Source organism: Protopterus annectens, chromosome 13.part0 (genome assembly GCF_019279795.1).
Source record: "Protopterus annectens isolate FY-2018-M chromosome 13.part0, PAN1.0, whole genome shotgun sequence".
Lineage (NCBI taxonomy): Eukaryota > Metazoa > Chordata > Ceratodontiformes > Protopteridae > Protopterus > Protopterus annectens.
In genome coordinates this window covers 976,435,292-976,453,863 of record NC_056747.1, presented here as the reverse complement: position 1 = coordinate 976,453,863, position 18,572 = coordinate 976,435,292, and the positions used below count along the sequence as shown (strand labels likewise).

At 43.6% G+C, this 18,572-nt stretch overlaps 1 protein-coding gene across 1 annotated transcript in view; it reads left to right on the top strand.

The window, feature by feature from the left end:
• The window catches only part of FKBP10 (FKBP prolyl isomerase 10), a 368,229-nt gene that overhangs the window by 97,324 nt on the left and 252,333 nt on the right, over positions 1 to 18,572 (top strand). Inside the window, exon 4 of the mRNA XM_044054794.1 lies at positions 8,172 to 8,317. Coding sequence (XP_043910729.1) covers positions 8,172 to 8,317 — 146 coding nt within the window. The remainder of the gene's footprint in view (positions 1 to 8,171; positions 8,318 to 18,572) is intronic.

Here is an 18,572-nt window from a genome sequence, read left to right as displayed (position 1 = left end):
TGTCAAGGGCAGATCATGCCTTTTAAACTTGGTTGACTTTTTCAAAACAGTCACCAAGGCCATTGACGAGGGCAAGGCAGTCCACACAGCCTACCTTGACCTGGCAAAGGCTTTCGACACAATACCCCACTCGGGTATCATTGAAAAACTCACCAGCTTAAATGTAAACCCATACGTCACAAGATGGGTTGCAAACTGGCTAAATGACAGAACCCACAGGGTCAGAGTTGCTGGCGCCATGTCAGACTCCAAGCCTGTCACAAGTGGTGTCCCACAGGGCTCAGTCCTGGGCCCACATTTGTTCGGCATCTACTTTTCAGAAGTACAAGCAAACACAGGAGGATTATGGCTGACAAAGTTTGCAGATGACTGCAAACTGGGCACCATAGTTGAAAACCCATCTGACACAGACATCCTTCAGAAGGGTCTCATAGAAATGGATAACTGGTGCCAGAGCCATGGCCAAAAAATGCATAGTCATACCCTTTGGGAAAAACAAGGTTACCCCTAGTTACCATATAGGTGGCAATCCACTAAGCACTAAGCACAGAAGAGGTTATCAGGGATCTGGGGACCCAGGTTGACAGTAACCTTTCGTTTGACACTCACGTTGCAAAGTAGCTAGGAAGACCTTCTACATTGCCCACCTGATCATGAAGGGATTCACATCTAGATCAAGGGAGGTCATCGTTCCCCTGTACTCATCACTCATCAGACCAATGATTGAGTACAATGCCCCATTTGGAATGTATCTGACCCGACACCTGCAGCAATTGGAAAGGCCCCAAAAGTTCCTCACCAAAAGGATAAAGGGTCTCAAAAATATGTCTTATGCTGCCCGACTGAAGGAACTCCAGCTCTATTCAGTCGCTTACCGTCTGCTCAGAGGTGACCTGTGCCTGACATACAAGGCCATGTCCAACCTGGAATTAATGAACATGCTTCACCTCAAAAAATCTAAATCCATCAGAACTACAAGGGCAAGAGACTTAAACCTCAACACGGCTATTAATAGGATGTGCTGGAGGGACAGATTCATCACCCAGAGACTCCCTATGCTGTGGAACAAAATCCCGGTACATGTGAGGCAGAGCACCTCGCTGGCTTTGTTCAAGAGAAATCTTGACCAATGGATGGGAGATCGCAGGTATACCCCAGGGATAACCTCAGTGTCACTGCTTGACAGAGGCACAGCAAAATAATGGGCATAGTATCCTTCAAACTAAAGGGGTGGCGAAAGCCACAAAACTCTGGGCTAGGCTTATAAATGCCCTAGGACAGATAGCCTAGTATGAACCTATGAACCTAAAAGCCAGACAAGAAAAAACACAGATGATTCTGATTGCTCCAGACTGGCCACGCCAGCACTGGTACACTATCTTAAGGAACTTGGCACAGGGCCCACCATGGATTTTGCCCCAAATTCCACACCTTCTGACTCAACAAAGAATCATATCCTGCACGGTCAGCTCAAAACCCTAAACCTGGCTGCATGGGAGATACTTTAGTCAAACAGGTAACACCTCTCTCTAAAGCTGTTATGGATGTCATTTTGGAGGCCAGGAGGCCTAGCACCAGGAAAGCTTACTCAGAAAAATGGAAGAGATTCTGCACCTGGAACCAGGCTCACAGCCTTGACCCTCTTGTTCCAAACATTCCTCAAATTTTACAATACTTAACTGAGATGCTGGACAGAGGCCTAACCTTTTCATCAATTAAGATTCACGCCTCTGCCATTTCTGCACATTACAACATGGATCCTCCTTTATTCTCTCATCCCTTGATAAAGCAGTACCTCAGAGGGGCTAAAAACATAAGACCGCCCCGGAGAGCACCAACACCAACTTGGGACCTCAATTTTGTTTTGGAAAAACTGACCCCACCTTTTGAGCCAGCCAATACAGCTGATCTAAAATTTTTATCATAGAAAACAGCTCTGCTCCTGGCAGTAACTTCAGCACAAAGAGTCTCAGAGCTACAGGTATTAATGGCAGTGGAACCTTTTATAATTTTTCATCAGGATAGGGTATCTTTAAGGACAAGCCCTACCTTCATGCCAAAGGTGGTATCTAGTGTGGCTCTTAACCAAACCATCTGTTTGCCTACTTTTTATCCAAACCCCCAAAATAAAGGGGAGAAACTTCTGCATTCTTTGGACATACACGGGCAGCTACGCTTCTACTTGGACAAAACAAAAGCTTTCAGGAAAACTGATCAACTGTTAGTAGCATATGCTGCAGGATCACAAGGCAAGGCTATCTCAAAGCAGACTATATCCAAATGGATAGGACACTGTATTCGGTACTGCTGCACACAGCATGGGAAATCAGTCCCTAATAACATTAGGCCTCATTCCACCAGGGCAACAGCCACTTCAGCAGCCTTTCTCAGAGGAGTACCTACCAAAGAAATTTTGGAGGCTGCAACTTGGAGTTCGGTGCACACCTTCACCAAGCATTACCACCTGCCTCTTTACTCTAAATCCAGAGCAGGATTTGCCACTGCAGTTCTGCAGGGCCTCTTAGCCAATCCTAACTCTTTATAGACCAGCCACCCAACCTTAGCTTTGGGATTCTACCCAAGTGTAATGACTGCAGCAGTGTAACATGATGAACATAGTACAGTTTTGTACCTACCATAAATGTAGATGTTCGAATGTTCACACTGCTGCAGTCCAGGTTACCCTCCCTCCATCCCCTCTGAACTAGCTGGACTTATCTATACCCTTCTATCCTATACAACCTTTGGGATGTATTTGCTGGTAACTGAAGGTATTATTTTTATTTTATATGTATATTTTTGATTAGCAATATGTATTGCCTACCCACTTGGGGGCACCTGACATCTGGGGCAAGAAAAACTGAAGAAAATGGCGTCGGATGCATCTTATATACCCCTGGTGCACTGACGTCAGGGAAGAAGCGACAGCAACCGATGCCGGACCAAGACTTTGGAACTCTGGCCGACTGCGGAACCGCCTGATGGCAGGATAACCCAAGTGTGATGACGGCAGCAGTGTGAACACTCAAACATCTACATTTATGGTAGGTACAAAACTGTACTTTCTTCTTAGTGCCAAAGAAGACTGGGGACTTAAGACCCATCCTGGATCTTTCAACCCTAAATCTGTCAGTTGCCAAGACAAAATTCTGGATGGTCACTCTCCAATCTATTCTGCCCTTCCTGCAGAAAAATGAGTGGATGTGCTCAATGGACCCCCAAGATACATACTACCACATCAAAGTGGACAGGCCCTCTCAGAGGTTCCTCTGCTTCTGGCTGGGGCCAATCATTACCAGTTCAGAGCACTACCATTTGGTCTCACCACCACCCCCAGGGTGTTCACCAAAGTGATGGCAGTGGTGGCTGCTCACCTGCGGCAACAGGGGTTCCAGGAATTCCCCTCCCTGAATAATTTGCTCCTTTCTGCTCCTTCCAGGTATCGTCTCTGCCAAGCCATGGATCTCCTTCTCCAAATTGCCCATCAGTTGGGCATAACCATAAATCTCAACAAGTCCCTATTGGATCTGGTTCAAGTTCTAGACTTTATTGGAGCTTGGTTATACACAATTCTGAGCAAGGGTTTTCTGACTCCAGACAGACTTCAGTCCATCAAACATGTGTTGTACATTGTTCAGACCCAGTATCTCCCTGCGGAATCAGTTCTTTGGGCGGCCGCAATTACCCTAATCACCATGGCTTGTCTGCATATGAGGGTTCTCCAATGGACCCTAGTGGTCCAGTGGTCCTTACTAGATCTGCTGTTATCCCATCCTGTTTGTTTGTATTGAGCCTGCAGGGATTCACTTCTCTGGTGGCTTCAATCCCAGGATCTTCTTTTGGGTCGCCCTTTGCACATGTTTGTTTCGCACTATAAGTTGGATCTTCTGTCCAGAGGCAGGGCATCCTTTGGTTCCACCGTGCTCCAGAATATCTTTCCATGAGGACGTTCCAGGGTCTTTTGGTAGCTGGGGCTCTGAACCACAGGTTGAAGATCAAATGAAAACAACAACTTCAGGTAAAACAGTTATGTACTCACCATAGCATTCCCTCTGAGTTGTTGCATTTCATTTGTCTTCAACCATCCCTCCCTCCTTCCTCCTGCCTTATGCGGGCTGTGTGGTGGACTGGATGGAACAGACATAACCCTTACTTTGGCAAGCCTTTGTCTTTCCTGTAGTGCTTTCAGGGTACTACTGCCAAGGTGTTTGGCTCTTGGTTAGCTCAAGGTGAAACTGTCGTCAGCAAACTTGATCTGAGGGGAGGAAGGAGACAGGGGAATTATGGGTAGGGGAGGAGCTTGTAGCTTGGATCCGATGCTGAAAAATGTGGCCGAGTCAGAGCTGTACCAGATCCGTATTTCCACAGGTTGAAGACAAGTGAAAAGCAACAACTCAGATGGAACATTGTTGTGAGTACATAAGTTTTCGTTGTTGTTTTGTTTTATGTCCAGTCTTCTCAGATTTTCCTTATTTTTTGTTCCCATAAGAAGGGAGTAATAAATGAAGTAAAAACAAATGATCACAGTAATCATATCTAAAAGGAAGCAAGTCATAACACATGTGACTCTTGAGAAGCATTCTTACATTATTCTTCTTTGATAGTCATTCACTGCCTAAAGTTCTGCTGCCTGTTCTTTGTTACTGAGTTCAGATTTTCATGTACTAAATGGGATCTTGGTTGGTAAAGGAAATATATTAACTTATCTAACACGGATCTCTATCACTTATCCAGAATTGGTGAGTGACTTAAATTGTTTCTGTTTTACATGTGGTGTGCACCTAATGACATATAAAAAACATTTGTGTAGGATATGTACCTGTTCAGCCACAGGGTTTGTGATCTTTAGCTGTTAACAAGTAGCTGTTGTGGGTTATATGTGTATAAGTTTGTTTTCTGCTATGCTGATGCCAGTCATGGCCAGAAAGGAGCCTGTTTGAGATGGTGACAACTCTAATGAGCAAACAAATGATATAAGATGTAGTTCAGCATTCAACAGAATGGAAGGGAGGGGAACAGATCTAATGTGAAGATCTTTCAAACTGCTAGCAGTGGTTGTTGCAGCAAGACTTGCCAAGATGGGATCTAACCACTGTACAATTTTGGGTGACAGATTGTTAATGCTTCCCTGGAACTCCCAGGAGTGAGAACATGGCTGCATACAAACTAAAGTCATTGTTTCCCTGGTGCTGTACTGAGAACCCACATTTTTTAAAATTTATCAAGGGGACCGAAGAGACTGAGAAATTAGAAGTGTAGTTAGATTAGGGCAAAAGGCAGCCATCCTGGGGGCAGAGTTTAAAGGGGCATGATCAGAAGTTGCTGATGGGGCTTTAATAAAGCATGGTCATTAGTGAGTTGTATTGTAACTTTAGCAGACCACTTGCTGCAATGTACACTGTAGCTACATTTTAAACAGAAGCTTTTTTTTTTTGCTCTTTAGAGTTGAGGGGCTTAGATGGCAGGGGGGGGACTACAGGTGCTGTTCTACAGATTGCCAGATCAGGGATTGTGGAATGGACTTTTTTCATCAGAGAGAACTGATGGTGCTTTCATGTAGAGGAACAGAGGAGTTCTACATTGCCAGATTGGGAGCGGATCTTTTGCTTTTTGCTGTTCAGGGAGGAGTGCCAGATTGGGCAACAGCACTAGATGTTAACTTCAAACAGAATCATGGCTTGGTCTTTTATCAAAATGACTAGAAACATCAATCTGCAGACCAGTGATCCACTGTGGTGACCCCTAACTGGAACAGACAGTCAAGAGGAGAAGATTAACACTTGCACCACACCTCCAGCCACACATAGACCTACTAAAACAGCACTGGCAAAAAATACACATAAATAGACAAAAATCATACTCGGAGGCACTAAATAAAAACCTGCAAAAGCATCAGAGACCTCCAAAGCAGACACCCAAACAACCTGTACCTCCCGTCATAAACCAGACAACACATAAAACACAAAATCAGTGTGCCGCACAATCACAGTCCTTAAAGCGAACCTTTCTGGAGACACTGGAAAACATGAAGGTCCCACGGAACACCCTGATATTGGGCGATTTCAATTACCCTACCATTAACTGGGAAAACTACTCGAGTACAAACTCCCAGGCTCATCGCTTCCTGGAATTCATCAACTCAAATGCCCTGGATCAGCTGGTAAGCTCCCTACCAGAGGTGAAAACATATTGGACCTGGTCATCACCAACATGGGCGACAGGTGTTCCGCACCGAGGTCAACCAGTCACTGGTTAGATCAGACCATAAACTAACCACTCTGGATGTCCACACCCCACCACCACCCCCAACTAAGGAAACCACAGTAAAAAACTTTTCTAAAGCAAACTACACCTTACTTAAGACAGAGGTGATAAGTTTCCCAGTCCCCACACTAAAGGATAATGCTGCCCAAGATGCAGAAACCTTTACAAATGCACTCTGTGAGCACCTACAAGGATGCATGGATCGTGCCATCCCTAGCAAAACCAAGACTTACTCCTCTAAGAGAAGGAAACCAGTGTGGTGGATCCCTGCCATAAACAGGCTATACAATAGAAGAAGGAAACTAGTTCAGAAAAAAAGCAAATCCCAAGAAGGAAAGACATCCCTGATCAGTATCAGTAAAAAACTAAGGTCCCTTATAAAGTCATCCAAGGCTACCTTTGAAAGAAAAATAGCCAGGGATTCAAAAGATAACCATAAAGCCTTCTTTAACTATGTTAAGAATCTAAGTGGCAACTCGCAGATATGCACTGAACTAGTGCAAAATAGCAGAAAATATACTGAACCTACTGATATTGCCAACATCCTGGCAGATAGATTCAGTGCAAACTTCACCCCCTCTCACCCTCAAAAGGGCCCACAACAATACCGGAAAAGTGTAGTGTCCTGGAAATCACAGATGCACAGGTGAAAACAGCCCTTTCAAAAGCCAAAAGCACAGCGTCAATGGGGCCAGATGGCGTCCCAGGCTGCATCTTGCACAAACTACAGAATGAACTAACCCCCACCTAAACACGCTCATCAGACCCATCGTAGAGTATAATGCCCCATTTGGGAAGTACTTCACAAGACACTTCCAACAGCTTGAAAGACCACAAAAGTACCTCACCAAGAGGATTACTGGCCTCAAACATATGTCCTATGCAGCCCGACTGAAAAAACTCCAGCTGTACTCAGTGGCATATTGTTTACTGAGAGGTGATCTCTGCCTGACTTACAAAGCCATGTCCAACTCAGAATTGATGGACATGCACCACCTAAAGAAATCCAAGTCAATGCGAGCCACTCGCTCTAGTGTGCTAAACCTCGCCACAACAATAAATAGAACATGCTGGAGGGATAGATTCCTGTAACAGATACTCCCCATGTTTTGGAACAAAATTCCTAAATACATTAGGCAGAACCCCTCACTAACACTCTTCAAGAGAAACCTTGACGAATGGATGGTTAACAAAATATACCCCTGGGATCACTTCATTGGCTTTGCTTGACAGAGGTTCAGTTAAGTAATCAATGGAGCGGCAAAAGCCGACACACTCTGGCTAGACTTATAAATGCCCTCGGGCAGATAGCTTAGTACCTACCTATGAACATTTGCATCGTCATGGCATCAGTGGTGGCTGACTGGATGGACTGATTTCAAAGAACCCCAAGATGAGCAAAAGATCCCAGGTGCAGGCAAGAGTGAAATATTGTGATGCATGCAGATTTGGCATTGAAATGTCTTTCTCTGTCCTGTGTTTATGTATAAAGAAGTAATGTCTAAAAGCTTGAATAATCTAATAAAACTACAGTTTTTTAAGTTTTCTTGTGTAAAATAATGGAATTACAAGGCATTTCAAATGCACAGTTTGCTTTAACAACTGCAGTTACTTGTTCTGGGTAGCTGTAATCCAAAAGGTACAATGCCGAGTAGAATCCTCTGAATATTATTTCCTTAAATCAGCATTTGCTTAGTTGAAAAACTCATTGTGTTGCTAAACCTTTCATGGGGCTAAGAATCTATATTTTACAGTGTAGTGTGTCAGTAGTTCCAGAGTGATATCTTTTGGTTTCATCGATTTGTTACTACAGAATGTTTGCAGTGTCTGCTTCAGTGTTCAGAGACTTAACATTTACAAACAGTTCTGAAATCCTAATGCCTTTTGTTTTGCCTTGTGTTTTGCAGTTACAGTCGTCTCAGCACATATGATACATATGTAGGGGTGGGCTCTCTGATTAAAGGTATGGAAGTGGGACTACAGGGAATGTGCGCAGGTGAGCGGAGGAACGTCGTCATCCCTCCATTCCTTGCTTATGGAGAAAAGGGATACAGTAAGTTACAGGAATCCTGATTTTTGTACAGTGCTCCTTTTTGAGGTATTTTTTGTTGGCTGTTGTATTTTGATTTAATTACCATCGCCGTATGCCTCTGTTAAATGCATAATGAAGAGTTTCCTATTGTAATCTGTGTGTGTGTGTTTGTGTGTGTGTGTGTGTGTGTGTGTGTGTGTGTGTGTGTGTGTGTGTGTAAAAATGAAAAATGCACAATTGCTACTGATACCATTGCTAACAGAGTCCTTGTGCAGCAAACATATAGTTGGGGAGATGAATGCAGCTGGTAAGTTAAGTATTTTTGCTACCACAGACTTCAGCTTCACAAAATCAAGTAGGGTACAATTGAAATATACGGGGTAGGGGCAGCGAGAAAGAGAGAGAGACTAAGAGAGGCCACTTATAATATGTCAGAACTGAATCGGCATGGTAGAGCTGAATTCTGTATTAAAAAAAAAAAAAACACAAAACAACTGCTGTAACAGAAACATAATAGGGTATTCATTCATTCATTCATTCATTCATTCATTTTCTAATACTCCTTCATCCATTATAGGAGTTTGGATAAGCTGAACCTATCTCAGCTGGCAACAGGCGTAAGGCACAAAACTGATCTTGGATAGTGGGGCAAGTAGATCTTGCTGCGTGTTAATGGATGAGAGCCATCAGCAGCAGATACAGTGCAAAAAAAGGCCAAACATTAGTGTCTCTCTGCCCCATTTGACACTCGCACTGTGCACATTCCACCCCTACCTAGAAATATGACTTCACTATAGAAGAGCCAGACTCATAATGGTGTCCTGCCTTTTTCAGTCTTTTGTCTTATGACATCTGTTTTTCTGATATCCTGCTAATGGCTTTAGGCCTGTGGCTGACTTATTTGCTGACAGTTGCAAACTGGGTGCAGTCATCAGCTCTCCTGTCAATACTGCTGTTGTATTGATCACAGTCTTGAATTAAATGCTAAGGAATATACCCTGGTTCTACTGGGGAAACAGAAATTCCCCATCTCACACTGCATCAGTGATGCCTCTCTCCAAACCAACACAGTTTTTAGAGAAATAGCTGCTTACACTGGCAGCATGTTCTCATCCTCCAACAAACTTTGCAACTCCTTTGACTTTGCCCATCTAATCTCTAAAGATGTCTCCCTCAGATCAAAAGGAGTCTTCTTCTACTAATCCATTGTCAGACCCATGACCTTAATTGGAGCTCGTAGACATCCAAACCACCCTTAACAAATCCAGCTATTAATTATTGTCAGTTCCAGATCACCAGCAGTGTCCCCTAAAGATCATGGAAACTGTCGTAATACCATTGAGGAGTAAAGAAATCAGGCAAAACATCTTCTGTGAGTAGCATACGTATAATTCTAAAAATGAATATGTTCAGCATTTCCTAGACTTTGTGAATGTTGATGCAGTAGACCAAAGTGTAAAACTATTCACTAGAAACTATAATATTCTTGACCCGGTCCTTACTTACTTAGCCCCACCCATACATACACACACAAACATCTCCTTGTCCCTGATTAAATCTGACCACAAGGCAGTCATCTTCAATATCAAGCTTATTGGTACCATCCCACCACTAAATGTGACCATCTTTAGGAACTTCATTAGGGCAGACCTACCTCAGTTCTGTAAAAAGTCCCAACAATCCCTGATAATTGGACCTAACTGAGATGGCTACCACATTCACCTCTGACTTTTACCAGTACCTAAACAGCTGCATAGAAAAGTCAGTACTTACCACCCCAAATGTTAATTCAGGAGTAAGTCTCACTGGTGGAACACCTGTATTAATAAAACATGTAACAAAGAAGAAAAATTATGAAAAGTTGTAAGACATTCCCATAACCCTACCTCATCCCTACATTGAAATATGCCAGCATGGAACTTAAGAGCACTATTCATAGGTTCATAGGAGGTTACCAGGCTAATGGCCCTAGAGCCCTTACAAGCCTAGCCATATTTATCCTGAGTTGCCCCAGTTGTCGGTGGTTAGGTGAGTGAAGTTAGCAGAACTAAAGGTCTATGGTAGTTAATAATGACTTCCGCTGTACAGGAGGGACATGGGCACCGCTCCGGGAATGAATTTGCGGTCACCCATCCATTGATCTACATTGCATTTGAAGAGGGTCAGGGAGGGGTTTCTGTTTCACGTGAATTGTAAGCTTTTTCCAGAGAAGTGGCAGCCTCTGAGAAATGTATCTACCTGTTCATGTTAGAGGCTAGGTTAGGATCCCTGGAGCAAGCGACCCTCATGCAGTTTGATTTACAAATGTGTAGCATTTCCATCAGGGCCAGGTCAGAGACTGCCTTGTAAGCCAGGCACACCTTACCCCTTGGCAACCTGTAGGAGACAATACAGTGACAGGGCTCTCGGTCTTTCCATGTAAGACTTGTTTTATGAACTCAAGAATTTTTCTAAGATAAATTACCTCCTACTAAGGGATGGTATAAGAAGTTTCAAAGCATCCTAAAACATAAATAACACAGACTCTTATGTAGAGGTGTACACCAATGCCCTGTAGAACCACTAAAGCAGTTGCATAAATTATTGTTCTTCAACATTAGGTTCTTTCTCTTGTTGTAATTTCCTGAGAAACCTCTGTGGTCTCCCCCAACTGTTGCAGGTGTCTGGTGAGGTACATACAAAAGGGAGCATTGTAGTCATTTATTGGTCTGAGGGCTGAGTATAATGGGATTGTAACATCCTTAGATCTAGATGTGATGCCTTTACTTACAAAATGTGCCACATGGAAGGATTTCCTTACAACTGTGGATACGTGGTGGTCGAAGTTCAAATTGCTGTCAACCTGAGTACCCAGGTCATGTACCACTGGGTCTACACCTAGGGGGTTGCTGTGTATAATGTAATTAGCAGGGATGTCAGCTTACCCAAAGGGAATAATACTGCATTTTTTGTATTTAGCTTTAATCCATGGCTTTGGCCTGTTGGTGAGCCAGTTGGCTACCCATCTGGCAATGTAGGGTTTAATTCCCAATTAGGAGTTTCTCTATAATACCTGAGTGGGGAATTGTGTCAAATGACTTGGCTAGGTCAAGATAGGTGGTATGCACTGTCTTTCTCTCATCCATCTCCTTGGTGACTTTCTCAAAGAAGTCAACCATGTTTAACAGACATGATCTACCTTTACTGAATCCAAACTGGGTTGGGTCCAGAGTTTGGAGATTACCTATGTCTTTGTTAATAAAGTCCATAATGTTTCTTTCCATGGCCTTGCAGATAATGCTAGGCACGCATATGGGCCTGTAATTTCCAGGGTCAGCTGATGGCACCCTTTGTGCAGAGAGATTTCTGTTGCTGTCCTCCATTCTGCCAGAACATAATCAGTTCTCAGGCTGTGGTTAAACAGGGATCCAAGTGGATCTGCTAGGGCATATTTTAAGTTGTTTAAAAGTCAGCCTGGGATGTTGTCTGGTCCCACTGATGCTGTGTTTTTGGCCTTGGCGAGTACCGAGATGGCCTGCTGTCTTGCGATATTAGTCTGAGGAGTGGTGGCAGGTATACTTTGGGGGATGAGTGGAGCCGACGGGGGCAGTGAAGTTTTCTCCAAATCTGGCAGCTATCAGGTTGGCTATTACCTCTGGTTGAGTATGGGTAGTGCCATCCACAGCCAGTTCAGCTCATAGCTGGGTATTCCCTTTTAGATTTCAGATGTAAAGAATGCTTTGTGATTGTCCTTAGCTAGGGAGGCTATTTTTGCTTTGTAATTAGCTTTGGAGGACTTAATAAGATCTCTAATTTGTTTATCTAAGCTGGAGAAGGATTTCTTCCTCTGCTGAGCCAGTTCCCTCTTGTTTTTCAACATTAGTTTCTTTCTCTTGTTGTATAGCATGTTTATACTAGGGGTCCACCGAGTGGCTTGTTTCTTCAGTAAGACCTGATTTTAATCCGGTCAGATATAGCTGATTTTATACAACTGCTTCAGTGGTTCTACAGGGCATTGGTGTACACCTCTGCATAAGAGTCCGTATTATTTATGTTTCAGGATGCTTTGAAACTTCTTATACATTCCCTTAGTAGGAGGTAATTTATCTTAGAAAAATTCTTAAGTATTTTTGAGCTTGATGGGGTATCTGGTTTTATAATTACATCGAATGAGACTGATTTATGGTCTGATCTTACCAGGGTGGGCATCACACGGGGAGGGGGTGCAGTGCTCTCCCATGTTAGGGAGTACTGTGTCCAGGACATTTGAGCCTCTTGTAGGTGTGCTGACTATCTGTTCCAGAGCATTTACACTGACAAAGTCCAAGAATGTCTGAGCCAGCATGTTTGTGTTCATGTAGGTTTCCCAGTTGATGTCAGGATAATTAATATCACCCATGAGTACGGTGTTGGGCTGTATGGCAAGTGACTCCAGTAAGTTAAGGTATGCAGTATGCTTTCCTGTTTCATTGTGGGGGACAGATAGCTAGCTAAAATCTGGTAGGGGGCTGTGTCTGTAGTTAGTTGGACATGGAGTAGCTGAAGAGAGTCATACTGTTTGACCATCCTCGAGGTGTACTTATAGGTTCATAGGTTCATAGGTTCATACTAGGCTATCTGCCCTAGGGCATTTATAAGCCTAGCCAGAGTATGTTTGGCTTTCGCCACCCATTTTAAATTAATTTTGCTATGCCCTTTTTCGAGGTTAGTATACTGTGCCTCTGTCTAACAGTGACACAGAAGTGATACCCGGGGTAAACCTACGATCTCCCATCCACTCATCAAGATTCCTCTTGAAAAGAGTCAATGAGGGACTCTGCCTAACCTGGACTGGGATTTTATTCCAGAGTGAAGGGAGCCTCTGGGTTATGAATCTGTCCCTCCAGCATGTCCTATTTATTTCAGTGCTGAGGTTCAAGTCTCTCGAGCGTGTAGCTCGATGGGATTTGGATTTTTTGAGGTGCAGCATGTCCCTTAATTCTGGGTTGGACATGGCCTTATTCGTCAGGCACAGGTCACCTCTGAGCAGGCGGTATGCCATACGTCAGGCACAGGTCACCTCTGAGCAGGCGGTATGCCACTGAATAGAGCTGGAGTTTCTTTAACCGGGCAGCATATGGCATCTGTTTGAGCCCTTTGATCCTCTTGGTGAGGTACTTTTGGGGTCTTTCCAGTTGCTGCAGGTGTTTGGTAAGGTACATCCCAAAAGGGGCATTGTACTCAATTATGGGCCTGATGAGGGATGAGTAAAGAGGCACGATGACCTCCCCTAATCTAGATGTGAATCCCTTCATGATTAGGTGGGCTATATAAAATGTTTTTCTAACCACTTTGGCCACGTGGTTGCCAAATGAGAGATTGCTATCAACTTGGGTCCCCAGGTCCCTAATTACTTCTTCTGTACTTAATGGATTATCACCTATGTGGTAATTTGTGGGCACTTTGTTTTGCCAAAGGGATGACTATACACTTTTTGGCGTTTAGCTTGAGGCCATGGCTCTGGCACCAGTTGTCTGTTTCTATGAGGCCCTTTTGGAGGATGCTTGTGTCGGCTGGAGAGTCGATTATGGCCCAGTTTGCAGTCATCTGCGAACTTGGTCAGCCACAGTCCTTCCGTGTTGGCCTGTACCTCCAAGAAATATATACCAAACAAGAGAGGTCCCAGGACTGAGCCTTGTGGGACGCCACTTGTAACTGTTTTGGAGTCTGACATGGCTCCAGCAATTCTAACCATGTGGGTTCTGTCCTTGAGCCAGTTTGCAACCCATCTAGTGACATAGGGGTTTATATTTAAGCTGGTGAGCTTATCTATAATGCCAGTGGGGTATTGTATCGAAGGCTTTTGCGAGGTCCAGATAGGCTGTGTGGACCACCTTCCCTTCGTCAATGGCCTTGGTGACTGTTTCAAAGAAGTCAACCAGGTTTAAGAGGCAGGATCTGCCCTTAACAAAGCCAAACTGGGTAGGATCCAGTGTCTGTAGGTCCCCAATATCTTTATTTATGAGGTCCATGATGATCCTTTCCATAGCTTTGCAGACCAAGCTAGTCAGGCTTATGGGGCGATAGTTTCCAGGGTCCGTTGAGGCACCACCTTTGTGGAGAGGGACCACTGTTGCTGTCGCCACTCTTTGGGTACATATCCTGTAGTAAGGCTGAGATTGAACAGTAGTTTTATGTTTGGGTTTAGCTCTTCTTGGAGTTCATGTAGGGCGCAGCCTGGGACACCGTCTGGTCCCATTCATGCTGTGTTTTTGCTTTGGAGAGGCGGCTCCCACCTGAGCATCTGAGATGTCAGGGGCAGCAGTCTGCTGGGATAGATATTTGCCCTTTTGGTGGGGGGGGGAGAAGTTTGCGCTGAACCTGTCAGCTAGGATGTTGGCAATGTCTGTGGGATCAGTGTATTTTTTGTCATTTTGGACTAATTCTGAGCATATCTGGGAATTCCCACCCAGGTTCCTAACATAACTAAAGAAAGCCTTGTGATTATCCTTAGTGTCCTGTGCAATTTTTCTCTCGAAGCTGGCCTTTGACGATTTTATGAGTGCCCTTAGTTTTTTGCTAATACTGATCAGAGATGCCTTCCCTTTTTGGGATTTTGCTCTATCATGTAGTAGCTTCCTCCTTCTGTTGTATAGTTTGTTTATGGCTGGGATCCACCAGACAGGTTGTCTGCCTTTGGAGGATTGGGTCTTGGTTTTATTTGGGATTGCATGATCCATGCAGTCCTGAAGGTGTTCATAGAATGCATTTATAAAGGATTCTGCGGTCTGGGCCGTATTTTCCACAGGCCCGGGGGCTTTGAAGGATTCCACCTCGGTTTTGAGGAGTGTGAAATTTGCTTTAGAGAAGTTTTTCACTGTGGTTTTCTGGGCAGGGGGTGGGGTCGGGATGTGAATATCCAGTGAGATCAGTTTATGGTCTGATCTTACCAGTGAGGGATACACTTCTGGTCTGGAGCATAGAGTCCCCATGTTGGTGATGATCAGGTCCAGTATGTTTTCCCCTCTTGTGGGAGTGGTAACAAGTTATTCCATAGCATTTGAGTTTATGAATTCTAGGAACCTTTGGGCAAGGGTGTTGGAGCTAGAGTAATGCTCCCAATCTATGTTTGGGTAGTTGAAGTCGCCCAATATAATGGTGTTCGGAGAGACCTTCATATTTTCCAGTGTTCTCAGGAAGGCCGAGTGGGGTTCCTGGGTTTGGGAGGGTGGTCTGTAGCAGGCTATAAACTGGAAGGCAGTTTTACCCACTGTTAGTTGCACATGGATAGTCTCTGATGCTTCATGCTTTGCCACCAACCTGGAGGTGTGGGTATCTTTGATGAATATCGATACTCCCCCTCCTTTTGTGGTTCGGTCCAAGTTTTGGGGCTGAAAAGCATGGTATGAGGTATAACCTGGTAGTGCTGGGGTGCTCTCGGGAGCCCTGAACCAGGTTTCTGTTACTGCACAGATATCGATGTTCTCCATGCTAAGGAGAGTTTCGAGTGCGTGCATCTTGAGGTTTAGACTTCTAGCGTTGAGTATCCTTAATGAAGATGGATACACCTCCTCCTTTGGAGCTTTCATGCCCAGTTTGTGGTCTGAATGTATGGAAGGCATTGAAGCTCTGCACAGCTGTGGTTCTTTCTGTGCCTTTGAACCATGTCTTGGTGATTGCACAAACGTCAGCACCTTCCAAAGTGAGGAGTGCTTCCAGGGAATGCAGTTTCTTGTTTAGACTCCTAGCATTAAGTAGCAGTACCTTGATTTTATCTAAAGAGGATTTTGTTATGTTGGAAGGTTGGTTATTTTGACACTGCCTAAAAAAGGCACAATAGGGGTGGCTAATTCCTTTGCCAGTATCCGAAAGCCTAGAGGAGACAGGTGCAGACCATCTCTGGCAAAGCGGTGTGACCTGTCAACCATGTCTTCCCAGGCTAACAGATACTGGATCCCCTTGGATTGACATCAGAAGCTAAGCCAATTGTTAAAGTCAATAATTTTGTGTTTGTATTGTAGCATCATCCTTGGAGAAGGTAGAATACTGCTTAAGACTAGGCATATACCTGCCTGTGACACATAATCTGATAATTCAGTCATGTTTCTCTTCATATAGGTTAGTGAAGTATGTGTTAAGTCATTCATCACCACATGGATTTTGACAGACTCATACCATTAATTGTGGTTTTGAGTGACTTGATGGATCTTGGCACCTGTCAGGCAGCTAACTGTAATCTGCTCCTTATCCAGCCTGGTGAGGGGAACGAACATCCATGAGTCTCACTATGGAGTCCCCTATGACCAAGACATTAGGTTTTGTGGTGTGATATCTTATGGGCTTATTTGTTGAGACACGTGTGTGTGTGTGTGTGTGTGTGTGTGTGTGTGTGTGTGTGTGTGTGTGTGTGTGTGTGTGTGTGTGTGTGTGTGTGTGTTATTATTTGTTGTGGTTGTTTTTTGCATTGTTATGTGTGTATGTGGTTTCCATTTGGGAGGCCTCAATGAGTACCTCTGCATATATGGGTTTATGTGTCATGTCCTTATTTAGTGTGGGAAGTGTGTGTGTGCTGACATCCTGTTTGGCATTCAGTTTGTCCTCATGTGAGAGTCTTGCCTCCAGTTTCATAATGTAACTACATCTCTCACATAAAGCATTTGTTTGTTTCAGATGTAAGTGGTTGTCAGTATACATGACACAATTGCTACAGTGCCTCAGGATGCCCATGTCTATCAGGCTGGCCAGAGAGAGGATGAGAAACTGCCCATTCATGGTAGCAGGCTCTTACTTTATGTTATATTAGGGAAGGGAATATGTTAATTTAACAGGACTGTGCTGGTAGTGCCAAAACTGCAAGAGGAAACTTTACTTTGTGTAGGCTAAGATTGATCAGTAAGGCAATGCTGCTCACTGTGCAACTAAGTTGCTCCTAGAGCAGCAGAAAAGCTTGTAAGGGTTTCACTGACAGCTGCTTAGGAAAGAATGAGCTTCTGGGCTTTTGCGTCTATACAAGGGCACTGCTCAAAGAGCAGCACCAGGCAAATGTGAGGCTTAAATACAAGCAAAGAGGAACAAGTTTTAAGCTAACTACTAATCAGGAAAGTACACAATAAGCCTTCCATCAGCAATCCCAACTCAGACAGGTTAGATCAGCACACTTCTGCCACAAGGATGCAGAAAAACACCTTCTTAATGTAGAATAGCTGGTTTGGAGCCAAAGTGTTACAAGACCACACTAACTACTTACAACGGCCCAACTAACAGATACAATGAAATACAGTACAATTAACTACTTAAAGCAGCAGTAGACAGTACAGTTTTTTTTCTAAACTGCTAAAGTACAGTTACAGTATATAAGAGAAGTGCAAAAAGATACTTGGAGCCCATTTGTGTATTTCCCAGTTCAGATAGATCAGGTAAACACCTACTGCCACTAGATGAACAATCCCAGCCCTCCTAATGTAAAAGCGAAGTAAAATAGTGTCCGGAGTGAAATGCTACCACAAACAAACCTAAAGATACAGATACAGCAGTGTACTTTAAACAGCTTATAAAGGTGTAATTGCTCAATAAAAGTCTTGGCTTTTTATAAATGAGCCAAGAGCCATTCAAATGTACAGAATTTATAAAAGCACCAAAAATAAGATAAGCTGATTAATAAGCTCTCCACCCAATAAAACCTCATGCAGAAATCTCAAGTGTTTCCCCAGCCTAAACAGACCAAGCACCAGATGGAAGATCCACTGGCCTCTTGATGCAAAAAACAAGTCCTTGCTAGAGTCTACAAATACAATACTTTATTCAACAACTAGCTAGGTAATGAATTCAGAGCAAGTAAATCAGCAGCACAGTCAATGAGAGACAAATGCACTTTTTCAATATTAGCACAAAGAAAGGCAAATAAATAACTCAGGATATCAACAGCAGTGTAGAAAGAGAGGAACATATTAAGCTTGATTTACAGTAGAGGGTGGGCAGCTTAAAATCACCAGGTTTAAAAAGCAGATCAGCGAACAAGAGGGTGAGAGGGAAGAACTAGCAGGAACTCACCAGTAGTGATTTAGTTTACACAGTTTTGAAATCTTTTCAGATAAAGACAAAGGCCCAGAAATTCACTGTGTATTTAAGTATCACTCAAATAATTTAACCAATGAAAAAAAACGTGAAATGTGCAGCCTGGCTAATTTAAGTGTCTGTCTCTCACATAGAAAATGTAAAGTAGAGTACAAGCTTAAGGTCACTAAAGATACCAAAAGAAACTTTAAATCTTTCTTCAGGTATATCAGGAAATTACAGAATAATTTCCAGTTATGTACTG